Source organism: Gymnoscopelus microlampas, assembly GCF_963454915.1.
Source record: "Gymnoscopelus microlampas genome assembly, chromosome: 17".
Taxonomy (NCBI): Eukaryota; Metazoa; Chordata; class Actinopteri; order Myctophiformes; family Myctophidae; genus Gymnoscopelus; species Gymnoscopelus microlampas.
In genome coordinates, this window is record NC_139954.1 from 41311811 (window position 1) to 41327470 (window position 15660).

The window sequence follows — 15660 nt, forward strand, 5'->3', positions numbered from 1 at the left end:
GGCAAATTAGAAGGTGGCAGTATATAATTAGAAGGTGACAATTTTCTATGAAAAATCTTATTATGGAAAAATGCCATTAACACCTCCATCTGTAAAAATGTATTCACTGTCCACAACGATGTAGTGGAACCCTGGCGTTCTTATTCTGGGGACAAACATTTGGCAAAAACAGACAAAATAAAAGTTAGATGGCAGGTCGGGGTATTTAAAAAAAAAAAAACGGGATAAAATAAGAGAAGGAGGGGTCCTAGTATAGACCCCCAAGGGAACTCGGTCAACTTCGACACATTTGTGGGTCGCGGACACATTTTTATGATGTTTCCTACATCTAGTTTTTCATTATTATTTAAATGTTTATGTTTTGAAATAATAATAATGCAAAATTGTTCATGAATTAAAAAAAAATTCAATCATTTTTCAAAAGAATTTCATTAATAAAAAAATAAAAAAAGATCTAAGAAATTCCATAAATTAGAAAACAACTGTTTAAGACGTAGTGAACATACTGTAGCCCACTAGCTTGGGGAGACATAGCATAGCAATAAAGATGATTCTGTGGTCCTTTTAAAGAGGAAAACCGGACCTTTTAAGGCAAAGGGTCAACAACGAGCACCGTTAGGTTGTTGTTGAATGCCACCTTGCCACCGGACTCCGAGCTGCAGTCTGGGTGGCGCAGCAGCTCCAGGACGCCCGCTTTCAGTTCCGGCGAGGCCGTGTGGCTGAAGTCCAGCACCTCGGTCAGAAAGTCGAGCAGCAGCTCCCCCTGCTGGTCGCCCGGGGTGAAGCACTCCGTGATGTCCATCTGAGACGTCAGCTCGTAGCTCTGGTAGCCCACGCCCTTGGAGTCCAGGAAGCTCTTGATGTCGCCCATGGTCACACACTGACTGATCTCCTTGTTGCACAGCTGGGATCTGTAGGTCCTCCACAGCCTTCCCCACCCGCTCTCTCCTGAACACAGGTTGAGATTCAATCACATTACATTACATTACATTACAGTCATTTAGCAGACGCTTTTATCCAAAGCGACTTACAATAAGTGCAATCAACAAAGGTAGGGAACGAAAGCTACTAATCACCAGAGGTTATAAGTGCATTTTCTGCAATAACAAGCAACCAAGAGCATACCTAGCGCTAAGGTAAAAGTGCAATATATCAGCTACCTATTTCCTTAAACAGATGAGACAAAGTAGTCAAATGAGCAGGAGCTAAAAACAAATAATTGTATTGACTAAACAAGATCCAATAAACAATTCAACAATAAAACAAGCATTCGTACAACTAGTTAACAACAAGTAGGCCAGGCAAAGAGGAAGGGTAGTGTTTCCTGAAGAGGTGGGTTTTCAGCCTGCATACCACAAAAAAAAAGAATGCAGCCCCAACAGCAAAGTAAAATGAATGCGATTGAACGATTTAATGCGAGCGCATGTAAAATAGGTCCATTTCTTTTGAACTCCCTGAACATAATTATACCCTTACCAAGCATTTAGCATTCCATTTATTATACTTTTTTTGGAGCGGTGCAGCCGCCCCTATAAGAGGGTTTAGGACCCATCCGTGGTGAAAGTTTTTCTTTCCGTCGTGAAAATTTGTCTTCGCTGTGACGCCATGCTGTGGAAAACACGCCCATAGGCTAAAAAAAAAAAAAATCACACCCAGCAGGACGTGCTGTGATTGGCTAGCGAGACACATGATGAAATTAACTTCAAACTTCGCAGACGCGCTGTGATTGGCTAGCGAGACGCATGATGAAATTAATAATAATGTAAAAAATGTAAGCACGTCACTTCGCAGGACGTGCTGCGATTGGCTACCGAGATGCATGATGAAATTAATAACTCATAAATAGCACCGCTCACTTCACACTGGGTGTGATTTTTTTCTCCATCATTCCCAAAACTTCACCCAAAGAGCTTGCTCTTCAAATCCAATTAAGCCTGATTTATTATTAGTTGCGCGTGGATGTCCACCGGAAATAGAAGAAACACACGGTCGGGTTCCAGGGACAACCACCCTGGTTGTCCAAATTGGACCCCTTATGGTTCTGTAACTCGGTAACTCTAAGAGCTCAATTAACACTGAGGATTTTACAGTGTTTTGATTTGATTTATTAGACATAGTCATGGTTAAAAGAAGAACGCATGTCACATGCTTCTCAGGGAAACGTCAAGAATAAAAACACAATAAAGTCAGTGACTTATTTCCATTGAAAGTAGAGTTTCCACTAAAACTCTACTGTAACCCCAATCTACACTGTAGATCCAATCTACACAACTCTCAGAGTGTACCATCTGTACACTCTTGAGAGTTACAGAACTCTAAGGGGTCCATTTGGACGGCAGGCGGTCCCAAGACCGGACGTTAGTTAGTGTTTTCTGAAAAGACGTTTTTTTGTGGTTTGTGGAGAAGAATTGACAGGAGGGCTGTTCAAAGGAATTTTCCATCTTGAGTCATGTGTTATTGAAGAAAAACATCTAAAAGATTAAAAGGTGTCAAAACTGGCTCAAGCTGTGCTTTCCTGCAGAATGTACAACAGAGACATTGCATCAATCCTCAATCAATTCCTCAACTGAAGTGGTTAAAAGAAGAACATGTTACATGCTTCTCAAGGATTAAATACTTCCTTAGACACCAGCAATAAAAAAGAAAAAACTGCGAAAAGTACTTTTTTAATAAAAGTTTATTATTATTATTAATGAAAGAGCATAGAAACAGAACACATTGCTCTTGCGCATTAATACAAAATAATAACAGAAAAAGGTTGAAATCTTGACCAAACCTGCCTACCAATAATGTCACTGGCAGGCAGGTTTCTAAACCATCCACAGCCCCCGAGACACAAAGTGACCAGACAAAAATGGTGACCAATTATATGAAGATATAAGTAGAAAATTGGTTAAGTGGTCCTTTAAGTGCAGTACTTTAGTAAATGTACTTAGCCAATACAGCGATGCTGCATCCCACTGCGCACAAAGTACTCTACAACTCCAGGTTCAAGCCCACTTACCGGAAACAAGAATGATGAGAAGTTTCCCATTTCTGTTGAGCAGGCTCCTGAAGAAGCTGATGGTAGCTGAAGGATCCTTGACGTAATACAGCATCTGTGGATTCCATCACAGATAATGAGCTACTGGATTGAGTTGACTAGCTAATTACAATTCTATGGAAGGCACATCCTCTAATGGGATTCATTGTTAACTGGGTCTGGTCGATATATATCGCCCATTAATTGAATTTCATGAATTTACATTTGTATCGGCAGTTATGCATCCGATATCCACTTTATATCAACTTTCAACTATGCATCCCTATTTTGGGCATGTCATTATAGGTAAAATCTTTCAAAAGTTTTCAAAAGTACAAGATCAACGCAACACATTGTTCTATTTTGCATAGCTATTGCGTAGTTTGCACTTTTTTGATAAAATATCAGTCAAAGCATCCATAAATCGGTGGGCTAGGACTCTCCAAAATCGGAATCGGCATTGTACTAAAAAATATTGCATTGGTCGGGCTCTAACTGTAACAAAGTTGCCAAATGAATATGGCCTACTGTAACTATGACATGAAAACAGTGTCAATGTAAGGGCTATACAAGTAGGGTCATATAATCACCAACCTGAATCATGTGAATGAAATCGGCCTTCTTGGTCATCCGTTTGGCTTTCCATTGTTCCTCGAATTCAGCGGCCGTCATCTTATTCCAGGTGAACTTGATGTGATCCAAGTCCTGTTTCTGGGACACTTTAACTATGACAACACAACACAAACAGGACAGTTATGTTAAACCATACATTAATAGGTCAATGTATGTTTTGTAATAAAATCAAATTTTCAAATAATTGTAGTGGGGTAATACAGTAAGTACAATATTTGCATCTGAGACGTAGTGGGGTAGAAGTATGAAGTATTGAAACATTTACATAGTCAAGAAAGGTACCTCAAAATCGTACTTGATAGTACCGTACTTAAATACTCTTGACCGGGGTCCCCAAGGGCTCTGTACTAAGTCCACAATGACAGATCTTTATGGTGTGTTTTGAATAGTTATTAAAGCATAAAACACATTTGTATTCATCCCATTTACCTAAGTATTCAGACCCTTCATTCTTGGCAGAATCGTTCAAGCTCAGCCAGGTTGGATGGGAGCATCGGGGCAGAGCTATTTTCAGGTCTCTCTAGAGATGCTCCATTCAATAGCATGGCACAGCCAGATTCCAGACTCCCAGGACTTTAAATGTGTTTTCTTGGCGGTATACTTTGGGGTCATTCATTGCCTTGTTGAGATGTGAACCCAAGCTCAGCCCCAGCCCGAGAGTCTGAGAGTCTCTCTAGGAAAAAGTTTTTCACTCAGATTTATTTTTCTGCATCCATCTTGTCTCCCAGTTTCCTGTCACAGAAAAACACCCCCCACTACGATGCTGCCTCCCCGTTTCATCAGTTTGGCTGGGCATGCAGATCCAGGAAGACTGTTGGTGATTCTAATAATGGACGCTGCCGTGCTCTTGGCGTCTTTCAATGCAGCAGAAATGTTCTTGAATCCTTTCCCATATTTGTGTCATGGCACAGACATACGCTATTAACTGTGAGACCCGACATAGACAGCCGTGTGCCTTTCCTAATTATATTGAGTTAATTCAGTTAGGCACAGGTGGACTCCGGAAGTAGTAGAAGCATCTCAAGGAATATTCATAGAAGTAGGATGCAGCAGAGCTACAGTAAATTGTGAGCGTCATAGCAAAGGGTCTGAACAGACTTACAGTACGTTAAAAGGGATAGTTCACCCAAAAAAATACTTTTTTTCTATCGATTATTTGATGACCAGCGGACACAAAGGAGACTTGTTGTGGTTCCTACCGGAATCGCTCGTCATCAAATAATTGGCTTAGGAATGCCACAAAAACAAAAAATATCAATTCATTGGGGTGTGTAATTGATAGAAAAAAAGTTATTTTGGGGGTGAACTATCCCTTTAAGGAATGTTTCAGTCTTTCATACGTTCACTTTGTTTTATTCTTTTTTAGCTTTATTAATTGTATTATTTATTATTTCAGTCTTTTATTTGAAAAAACACCACTCCAAAAACCTGTTTTTGCTTTACTGTGTGGAGCTTTGTGTAGATTGATGGGGAAAAACTGAATCTATTTTAAGCGGAGTCTGAAAGGTAACAAAATGTTGAAAACTTGAAGGGGGTCTGAAAACCTTCCATATGCACTGTGTGTATGTATGTACATAGATTTTTCTGTCTTTGAAAGATATACATCTGTGTTGGCTATGCCTCTGGGCTGGATAGCAGAGGTATAGGCTGTGTGTGTGGTACCTCTGTAGTTATGCAGCTGCTGGCTGCTGGGCTCCACCACCTCGTTATCCACCGCCACCCCAGGGTGCTTCAGACAGAGCTGAGACATCATCTGGAGGTCGATATCACCTACAGGCAGCAGCACAGTTATTCCAGTTACCTTTGGGAAGTTTACATGGTTCAAAGCAAGATAAAATATCACGACTGAAAAAATATAAAATATCACGTATGGCCCAAGTCGTAATGTGCGATTTGTGAAACAGTGTGAAAGGAGTCTTCCCACGCTAGCGCCGTTTCCTAAACGATAAACACAATATGTAAAATGTGATGTTTTAGTACGCTTGTAGATCGGCTATTTTTGCTGCGCAACATGCTCCCATAGAAGACATGCTGGCTTCTATCTATGGGATCCAAATGACTGAAATAATTTGTGGCGACTGAGAACTTTAATCCATGCGTTTAGGATTTAGCTATTGCACACACACGAACACGCACACAAAGGATGCAAATATGTGTAGGGAAAAAACAAGAGTTACCCAAAGTCAACCCCTAGTTATCTGCTGACATGAATGGGAAATCCTATTTGTATTCGATCAATAAAGGACAGATAGATTAGTCAATAGTTTTTTTTTCTTCATTCCAGATTTAGAAAAATACAAATGGGCAGACACCACTGTGCAAGAGTAACGTACGTGCATCAAGTTAGTCCATCCACGAGTAACTCAGATTTTTCCTCAAATTCTCCAATTCTGAAAATGATTGTCGTCATAAATATGAAGTTGCAGCAATATGCATTTTTAAAGAAAACAAGACCAGGAGACCTGGTTCTGTCAGACCCAGACTTCACATGACGTGTCAGCCTGTGTCTATGCCCATGTATGGACGAAAGGGGGACAGACTTTTATGGCTGGGGCCTAAGGACAAAGGGGGCAAAACCTGTTTTTTGCCCATGTATGGAGAAAACAGGTACAACACATGCCCATGTGTGGACGAAAGGGGGACAGACTTTTGTGGCTGGGGCCTAAGGACAAAGGGGGCATGCCCATGTATGGAGAAAACAGGTACAAAGCCTCAAGACCCCCTGGGTGTGGCAACAACAAAAATCACACCCAGTGTGAAGTGAGCGGTGATATTTATGAGTTATTCATTTCATCATGCATCTCGGTAGCCAATCACAGCACGTCCTGCAAAGTGACGTGCTTACATTTTTTACGCACGCACACATTTCATCGTGCGTCTCGCTAGCCAATAAAAACACGTCTGCGAAGTTTGAAGTTAATTTCATCATGTGTCTCGCTAGCCAATCACAGCACGTCCTGCAGAGCTTAGCCTATGGGCGTGTTTTCCACAGCATGGCGTCACAGCGAAAGACAAATTTTCAAGACGGAAAGAAAAACTTTCGCCACGGATGGGTCCTAAACCCTCTTATAGGAGCGGCTGCACCGCTCAAAAAGATCATATATCTGCAATAGAGTATTACCAGTGAGTGCTGGATATGGCCAAAATTCACTGGGATTCAGCATGCACTGAAATCTGGGCAGACTATCAATAGAATACCAATTGTTGTGAATTGCAACACTGGTTTTGGGCTGAAACGTGGGCCTATTGTGTAACTGTGAATTATTGTGCAATTGAAATGAGCCAGCGGAATGGGAAAAGCGTATTCGAACAGCGTGGCCCATTTCCAGCACTGATAACAATCCTGCTATGTTATGTAGCTACTGTTAGAAGTTGTGCATTTGAAGTTCATTGAACGTGCTTGGAGGGTGAGTGATGGCTGATTTAACCAGATCAGATCAGAGTCCAATTAGTATGACTCGGGGACCTGTTGTGCATCAAGCTAATCGATACACACAGAATACAGCATGTGGCTGTATTAATGCAGCCACATGCACTTAAAAATAGGGGATGATTCTCTGTCATGAAAGGTTGCTTTATCTGCTCTTATTTCTGTTCTTATTTCTGTTCGGTGACAATTACTAACGATTATACTACCTATGGCATGGCATGCAGGTGAATGTAGGCTTTTGGTGCACTACAGAAATAAAGAGAATTGTGAAGGAAAACCTGCTGTCACGACAGATACTTCTCTCTGTTCAGTGTGTGTGAAGATGGATGATGATTTATCCTGTGTGCATTGACGCACAACAGAACTGTGCAGTCACACCTAGCTCACCCCCCCCCCCCCCCCCCCCGTTTCACTCAGACTAGGTGTGACTGCTTGAATCAGACATCAACCCACCACCAGGGCAGGAATTTCAGGGAGGCCATGAAGGCCATGGCCGCCATTGCCCCACAGTTTCTTCCCTTAAAAGGATTATCTGCCCTGAGGCCACAGTGGCCTTGGTGGCCCATCCTCACTGCCCCCCAGCTGATTTTAACAGCTTTCTTCTGTGTCTCTTTCCTGTCGTCTTCACAGACATGAACCGTTCAGGACATGAACCGTTTGAGTCAGAGAAGGACATATGCAGCTGACCCTTTGCAAGAGTGTAGATTGCCAAAAAGAGTGACAAAAAGGGATGATCAAAGATACATCAAGGTCCTCTGCCAGGTGCAGAGTACAGGATTACCGTTTCCATTTCACTGTCAAGATTCTGAATTCTTAACTCCTCCTCAGTTCTCATCCCCATCTTCAAACCAGTCCAGTGACTCTGAGTATGAACTTCTGAACTCCTTTTCAGGAGTTTGTACAAAAATGTATTTATATTCACAGATGGTTATACTTCATATTTAATACAACTCCTTTCTTAACCCTTACATTAAATGTATTATTTCAGTAGACTTGATATCAGTGTTTTATTTGATGGCCTTGCTTGTCCTTACACTTGGCCTTTGGGCCCTCAAAACATTTACAAGGCCAAAGGCCAAGTGGCCTTGCCCCTAAAAAGATGAAATTCCAGGCCTGCCCACCGCACAAGTGCTCAGGTTTTTGGTGCACGGTTTTAGCACTCACTATGGTGCTAAAAATTGGTAGCCTATGGCTTGATGTCTTTTTCAACAACAAGCCCGCTGCTACAGTATCTGACGGTCGAAATCGACTTTCCGACTTTCGGCGCTTCCCTACAACTTGCGACCCAATGCGACAGTGTAACCACCGCCCATTCGACAGCAGATTTTCGGCAACAGACGCTTTCCAACACTTACCGCCGCCAACGTCGTTGCGGTGGAGAGCTACACCTTAAAAAGGAGTAGTTCACCCAAAAAATACCTTATCTTGTTATCGATTACACACCCCATGAAGCCTTGAATTCATGGAGATGTTTTTGTTTTTGTCTCATTCCTAAACCAATAATTTGATGATCGGCGGAGACTCAATGAGTCTCCTACCGGAGACTCCGTCACCATCAAATTATTGACTTAGGAATGCGACGAAAACAAAAAAATCTCAATGAATTCATGGGATCCATGGGATGAGTAATCGATGGAAAAAAAGTCATTTGGGGATGAACTATCCCTTTAAAGATGCTAGCTAGTATGTGTCTGTTTCTCAAAACGTCTTAGAATGCGAACAATCTACTAAACTTGATATGAGACCAGGGGATGCATCTTTCTAGTTTTGAGACAGACTTTGTACTTGAGGTCACATGAGTTGTGCACTGCAGCTCGCTGCTCTACTCAACCGTGCATGTTTTAGTCAAAACAGTGAGACCTCACGTCTCGGAAAATGTCAGAGCACATCTTCAAAAAAAATCTGTGTTATTCATTCATGCAGCAGCACACTGATGTATGCATGTAAAAGAAAGAAAGAAAGAAAGAAAGAAACTTTGTTAAATATGAACCTGAAATAGTTCATTGTAATCCGTCTTAATTGAACTTTGAGCTAACTCTTGTGAAACATGAACTTGCACCACATCTGTTCATAACATTACAAACAAACAGGACCGGCTAATGTTCAACATTTAATTAAATGGGTTAAAACCATATCAAATAACATTAGTTCAGCCAACAAAAAAGTGAATATCCGCTGCTCAAAATGTGTATGTGAAAAATGATATGCAATGAAGACTGGAATAAACAACCACATAACCAGTGATGTAATGTGAGGTCCTCCTCGCAACAGGTCCTGCCAGCTGACAATAACAGGAAAATTGACAAAAGTAAGCCAAATTGATGTCAAAAGAATAAATAAAAATAAATGATATTTGCCGGAAAGAGAGTTGTTTGCCTCCCTGATATATACTATATATGAACCTTTCACAGCTGTTGCAAGAGCTTGAAATACTGACTCACAGTCGTAAAAGAATAAACCAAAACTTCAGATGATGATATTTTTCACATATCACTTGCAATATTTGTCAGCACATAAACACACAACCCTCACACTTCCTATTCAGATTAATACAATAATTGCCCTAAACTGTCTTTCCATTCTCCGGGAAAAGTCAAGCTCTCCAGTGGGCACAGGGGTAAAGTACCTGTCCCTCACGGTACATCCGGCTTGGACAAGCATCTATTATTATTCTATACCAGTGGTTCTCAACCCACATGATTTTGTGGGGGTCCCCAGATGACAGTGAAGGGACAATTTAAGCTTGTAGATCTGCTATTTTCACAATATGTATCTGTGGAGTCAAACAAAATGTAATGCCTCAACTCTAAGTGCTTGTCAGGGTGGGGGTCCCCAGTTCAAACAGGATTTTTTTGGGGGGTCACGGCCTGAAAAGGTTGAGAACCACTGTTCTATACGAACACAACTGGTCGTGTTCGGGGGGAGGGAAGTCAGGTGGAAGAGCGATCTTTGTCGCTGTGTTAGGGACTCCTCCTGACTGGGACCACGCCTGTCAGTGGGGCGTGTTGAACGGGAGGAGTAGGATGGAGATGCTAGGTACGTTCTCCCGGTGAAGGCTCCTCACTGGCCAGTGAGCCAGTAGGGTACAGCAAAGCAACGGCAACATAGGTGGAGGGTAAATTGGCATAATAATTAAATTGGGAGGGGAAAAGGGGGTAAAAAATAATTGGCTACTAAAAAAGTATACCGGTATATATTTTTCTAAATAATAATATTACATTTATAATGTTTGGTGCAGGATGACTTGCCATAAGCAGTATATCGTCTCTGTCAGGTGGAAACCTCATATGTCCAAAAAACAAAACTGTTACTTTTCAGGATTCAACTTCAAAAACATCAAAAGTAGCAGATCGACAAGCTCAAAATGCGCCGCTTCGCGCCGTGTTTCAAGCTTGTAGATCTGCTACTTTTGATGCTTTTGTGTGACGCTGTAGTATGATCAAGTAGGACGTTAATTTACGAAAAAACACAAAAAGTTAAAATATGGAGATAAGAGGTTTCTGCCCGACAGCAACAATATCCTGTTTGCAAGCCCTTATTGAACCTGACAAGTTGACAGAGCACCTGCTCTCTCTGGCTATAGTCTTGCATAGTCAGACGGTCAGAGATCGCCGCCTACTGATACTGTACCTCTGGTGACATCTGACGTCAATGAATGAAACGACAGAAACAATTCTGATTCATTATATTATTTTTTTCCCACTGTTATGGCCCATATTGAATTCAGATTTCCCCAGACAGAAATGTCCTGGCTACGCAACACTACTCTGGCCACAGCCTAGAGAGAAGTAAATGTAGTGAAATAATTACAGTACATCTGGGGAAGCACAGGTGCATGAGCGGAAAAAAACTTTCCAGTTAACCCATTAAGACCGGGAACGCATCTGTGTCAGTTTTTGATTTCTTTGGCTATTAAAAAAATAGCAGATCTACAAGCTCATAGCGCGGCACCGAGTGCCGCACTATGAGCTTGTAGATATTCTGCTATTTACAAAAATGTGTGCAAATCTTTGAATATATATATATTTTTAAAGCAAACATTTTAACTAAAATCTTTACTTCTGGGGATTCCACAAATGTCTTCTAAATCCTAACAGTTTTTATTTTAAACTTGTGTTGCTACTGTACATGTATAATCAGTGGTTCTCAAACCTTTTCATGTCAAGGGCCCCCAAAATGATATGTATTTGGCCATGGACCCCCACCTCAAAATATGTTGTTTCAGAGACCTCCCAGAAGCAAAGATTTGAGTTAAAATGTTTGCTTTAAAAAATATATACTGTATATTCAAAGATTTGCACAAATTGTCACGATTTTTTCAAAATAACAGATCTACAAGCTCATAGCGTGACACTCTGTGCCGCACTATGAGCTTGTAGATTTGCTATTTTTTAATAGCCAAAGTAAAAAACAATGGTTTAGGTGGTTTGGTTACACAGATGCATTCCCGGTTTAATGGGTTAACTAAAGAAACACCCTGTGGGAGAGTTTACTCTCATTCTAATAGATGTGTAGTCACCATTGCTGAACTTTGAACGCGGCTTCATTAAAACGCAGATATGGGACCCCAGATAACTTTGGATATGACATTACTGAAAGGGTAATAGCACTCGTGGGCTAAGTATGGGATGCTTCTTTGAAATAAAGTATATGAGCTCTACCTCTTAAAACAAAGAGCAAGTACACCTACCGGGCAGTGGGGGCTTAATACTTTTACTCAAGTAAATGTATCAATACTGCAACATAGAAACACTCTGTTACAAGTAAAAGTCCGGAATTCAAAATTTACTTGAGTAAAAGTACAAAAGTATAGGCATTAAAATATGCTTAAAGTGAAAAAAATATCTCAAAACTGTACGTAAGTACAGTAATTGAGTAAATGTACTTAGTTACTCTCTACCACTGAGTGGGGGGTGACATTGTCTGGCAAACCGAGGTTAAAGATTACCATGGCAGCTGTTGCATATAAACCCTGGAAAATGATTGTAGCCATTCAGCGGGGTTAAAGGTTTTTATGCAACACTCTAACACAGCCATAAATTACACACGGCACACAAACACAGCCTCCATTATTCATAACGTGACTGCCGGGCTCACCTTAGCTGTCCGACCGCCAGAAGTCATTCTAGGCTCTTTTTACTGCGTCACAAAATAATATGAGATAATGTACTGTCTGCTTATAGTGTCCTCCTGATGCTTGTTACCTGCGCCACTTCCAACTCCAATGACGTTGAGACGAGGCTGTCCTTCTCCAACGCTGACGGAGGAGAAGAGAACATTATTGTGAGCAGATTTACCTTCCAGGACACCATCAAATTATTTCGTATACTATGGCCTCGGTTGGGTGGAAACCTCATATGTCCAAAACTGTTACTTTTCACGATTCAAAATCAGCAAAAGTAGCAGATCCGCAAGCTCGAAACGCATCGCTTCGCACCGCGTTTCGAGCTTACGGATCTGCTACTTTTGATGCTGTGGTGTGACGCAAGTAGTATGATCTAGTAGGGCGTTAATTTACGGAAAAATCAGAAAAAAAGTTTAAATATGGAGTTGAAGGCATAGTTCACCCCCAAAATGACTTTTTTTCTAATCAGTTAGTCACCCCATGGAGACAATAAGCCAATATTTTGATTACAGGCGGAAAGATGCTAATGTCTCTGGTAGGAGACTCAAAGGACTCTTTGTGTCTCCTACCGGAGAGACCGCCGGTCATCAAATTTTTGTCTTAGGAATGCGACAAAGACTAAAATATATCCATGAATTCAATGCTTCATGGGGTGTGTAATTGATGTCTATGGATATCTACACATTTTAAGATAAAGTATCCAGTACATTAGCTACAGTACGTCAATCTGTGGATATTTAATAAAATAATATATTTCTTATACTCGATAACAACTTCATAAGTGTTCTGTTCTTCCATAAGGTTAATGAATAGTACGGCCCCAATGTGATGCTGCCTGCGTTATCCACCTGGGAATAACATATTGTGGCGATGTCAAGATGATTTGTTCAAAACAAAGAAAAAAGGGAGAGTCCACTAACTTGTGTCTAATAGACAGTATGAAATTGCAACTCATCAACTAGTGTGTTGTATGAAGTGCCTCTTTATGTAATAAATTAATACAACAATGAATAATACTGTATATTCTCCTGTGTGAGTAGGACAGGCCAGGGTTTACCTCGCTAAAATGCCGGGCAGAATGTTATTGATGAAATCCTGCATGCACTGATGCTCAGAGGAACGGTCCAGGAACATCTGGAAGGACTTCTGGTACCGGCTGTCATCTTCAACCAGACTCCTCAATGGAGATGTCATGGTGGCAGCTGCAGTCTGTCACACTGAACCTCTATAACAGCAGAAACAAGACTTTTTTTTTTAGAGTTCACCATTAACAACATACTGTAGGACAAGGGTTCCCAAACGTTTCAGGCCACACACACACACACACACACACACACTGCAGTATTGATACTTTTACCTAAGTAAAAAATGTGAGTACTTTTTCCACCACTGGCTGTTTCATGGCGATCGGTCAAACGGTGCCCGAGATTATCTGCACACACGCACACAACAAGCACTTGGAATTGCAGGCATTACAAATCAGTTTGACTTGGCTCCACAGATAAATATTGAGAAAATAGCTGATCTACAAGCTCTACATTAGACCCAGTGGTGGAAGAAGTACTCTGATATTTTACTTTAGTAAAAGTAGCAATACCAAAATACACTGTTAGAAGTAAAAGGCCTGTGTTCAAAATGTTGAGCAAAAGTACAAAAGTATTGGTATCAAAATATAGCTTGTAGGTCGGCTATTTTCACAATTTGTGCCTATTTCTTACATAGTATTTGACAATTTGGTATTAAAATGATCTTAAAAGTTATAGATATAGATAGATATAGATATGTGCAGATACCATACACTATACTGTATGTTGGTTTGTTTACTGTTGAGTGAGAAAACAATGTTTGCACATTAACTAAGCTAATCAGTTTGGAACCACTGCTGTAGAAAAGGTCATTCATTCATTCATTACATTCAAGCCTTGGATCAAGAGACTGTCATAGAATTATTTTTATCGATTCTGACATTGTGTATAGATGACAGTCTTGAATAAAGGCTACAGTATAATGTAGCCTCAATTCAAGACTGTCATGTACACACATGTCAGAATCGATCAAATAAATCTATGAAGTCTTCATCCAAGGTAGCCCTGATACATGACTGTCAGTCATGGATGAACTTCAACCTGGTGTTTGCACGTTCTCTTTTTTTGGCCAGTACATCTACATAAACGTTCAAATTTCAAATATAAAGTGCTTACCCCATGGCCACGGATGTTACAATTATGTACGTGCACTCACAAGTACCCGTATATTCCGTATTGTTCAATAAAAAGCATTTTAATCCGACTGGTGGCCATTTTCTCAGTTTTTTCTCCATACGCTTTCAACTACGCGACCCTATCGGTTCGGAGGTATATTGCACGCTGATACATTATAACTCTATGAGAAAATGGCCATCAATCGTATTCAAATGCTTTTTATTGAACAATACGGAACATACGGGTACTTCTGAGGGCCCGTACAGTATTGTAACATCAGTGGCCATTGGGTAAGCACTTTATATTCGAAATTTGAACGTTTATGTAGATGTACGGGCTGTAAATGGAGAAAATGCAAACTCCAGGTTGAAGTTCATCCATGACCGTCATGACAGACGACCGTCTTGGATCCATGCCTACATTACATTAGAGAGACATTACATTGGATCAAGACTGTCATAGAATTACCGTATGTTATCTATTCTGACATTTGTGTATCAAGAATCTGTGTAGCCTCGATTCAAGACTGTCATCATTATGCACAAAACAAATGTCAGAATCGGTCAAATCAATGATCCAAGGCTACATTAGACCAGCACGTCTAGCTCTCATAATGTGTATACATTAGAATTGTCTTTCTTGGAACGTTTAAACGCTGGACACAATGTGACAAGCTTGATCGTGCACTTGTTGCTTTGATAATGTTGACACGAGCTGCGCGGCTACAACTCAGCACAACATTCAGTATCTAGATGAATGAATTCTGTCAACATGTGGCCTTGTTGTTGTTGTTTTTAAACCACGACAACGTCATAATGTGACTTACGTTTGGAGAGATGTAGTCACGGACCCAGACAGCAGCTTTAGAACAGTGATGTTGATGTTCTGATCACAGGGACGTATGGTTGAGGAACAACAAGAGAAACACTTCTTTGAACACTGACTCAACTACTGTAGCTCCACCCACTGCAGGGACACACAGTGGTGGAAAGTAACTAGTGCATTTACTCAAGTACTGTACTTACAAGTACCAATCTTGAGGAATGTTTTACTTTACTGGAGTATTTCCAATTTTCCAGACTTTTACTTCTACTCCACTACATCTCAAACATTGTACTTTTTACCCCACTACAATAATTTGAACACTTTAGTTACTTAGTAACTATAGTTACTTTGTAGATTTAGATGATTATTAAAAAAAACATACATTAACCACTTCAGCCCTATACTTTGGCTATTTGAAAATAGC

At 40.6% G+C, this 15660-nt stretch overlaps 1 protein-coding gene across 1 annotated transcript; it reads right to left on the reverse strand.

The window, feature by feature from the left end:
* Positions 1-285: 285 nt before the first annotated feature.
* hnmt (histamine N-methyltransferase) lies at positions 286-15348 on the reverse strand. The gene is made up of 7 exons (XM_084084450.1): positions 15238-15348; positions 13268-13433; positions 12290-12342; positions 5318-5425; positions 3617-3747; positions 3005-3098; positions 286-948 (listed from the first exon to the last, which is right to left on the reverse strand). The coding sequence occupies exons 2-7, from the start codon at positions 13402-13404 to the stop codon at positions 587-589; spliced, it is 885 nt and encodes a 294-aa protein (XP_083940576.1). The 5' UTR covers positions 13405-13433; positions 15238-15348; the 3' UTR covers positions 286-586.
* Between the last annotated feature and the right edge of the window lie 312 nt (positions 15349-15660).

Coding starts and splice junctions, on each gene's coding strand:
- hnmt (XM_084084450.1), bottom strand. CDS start 13,404: ATGACATCTCCATTGAGGAGTCTGGTTGAAGATGACAGCCGGTACCAG. Junction 5,426..12,289: donor TGGAGTTGGAAGTGGCGCAG/GTAACAAGCATC, acceptor TGCTGCCTGTAG/GTGATATCGACCTCCAGATG. Junction 949..3,004: donor TCTCATCATTCTTGTTTCCG/GTAAGTGGGCTT, acceptor ACCTGTGTTCAG/GAGAGAGCGGGTGGGGAAGG.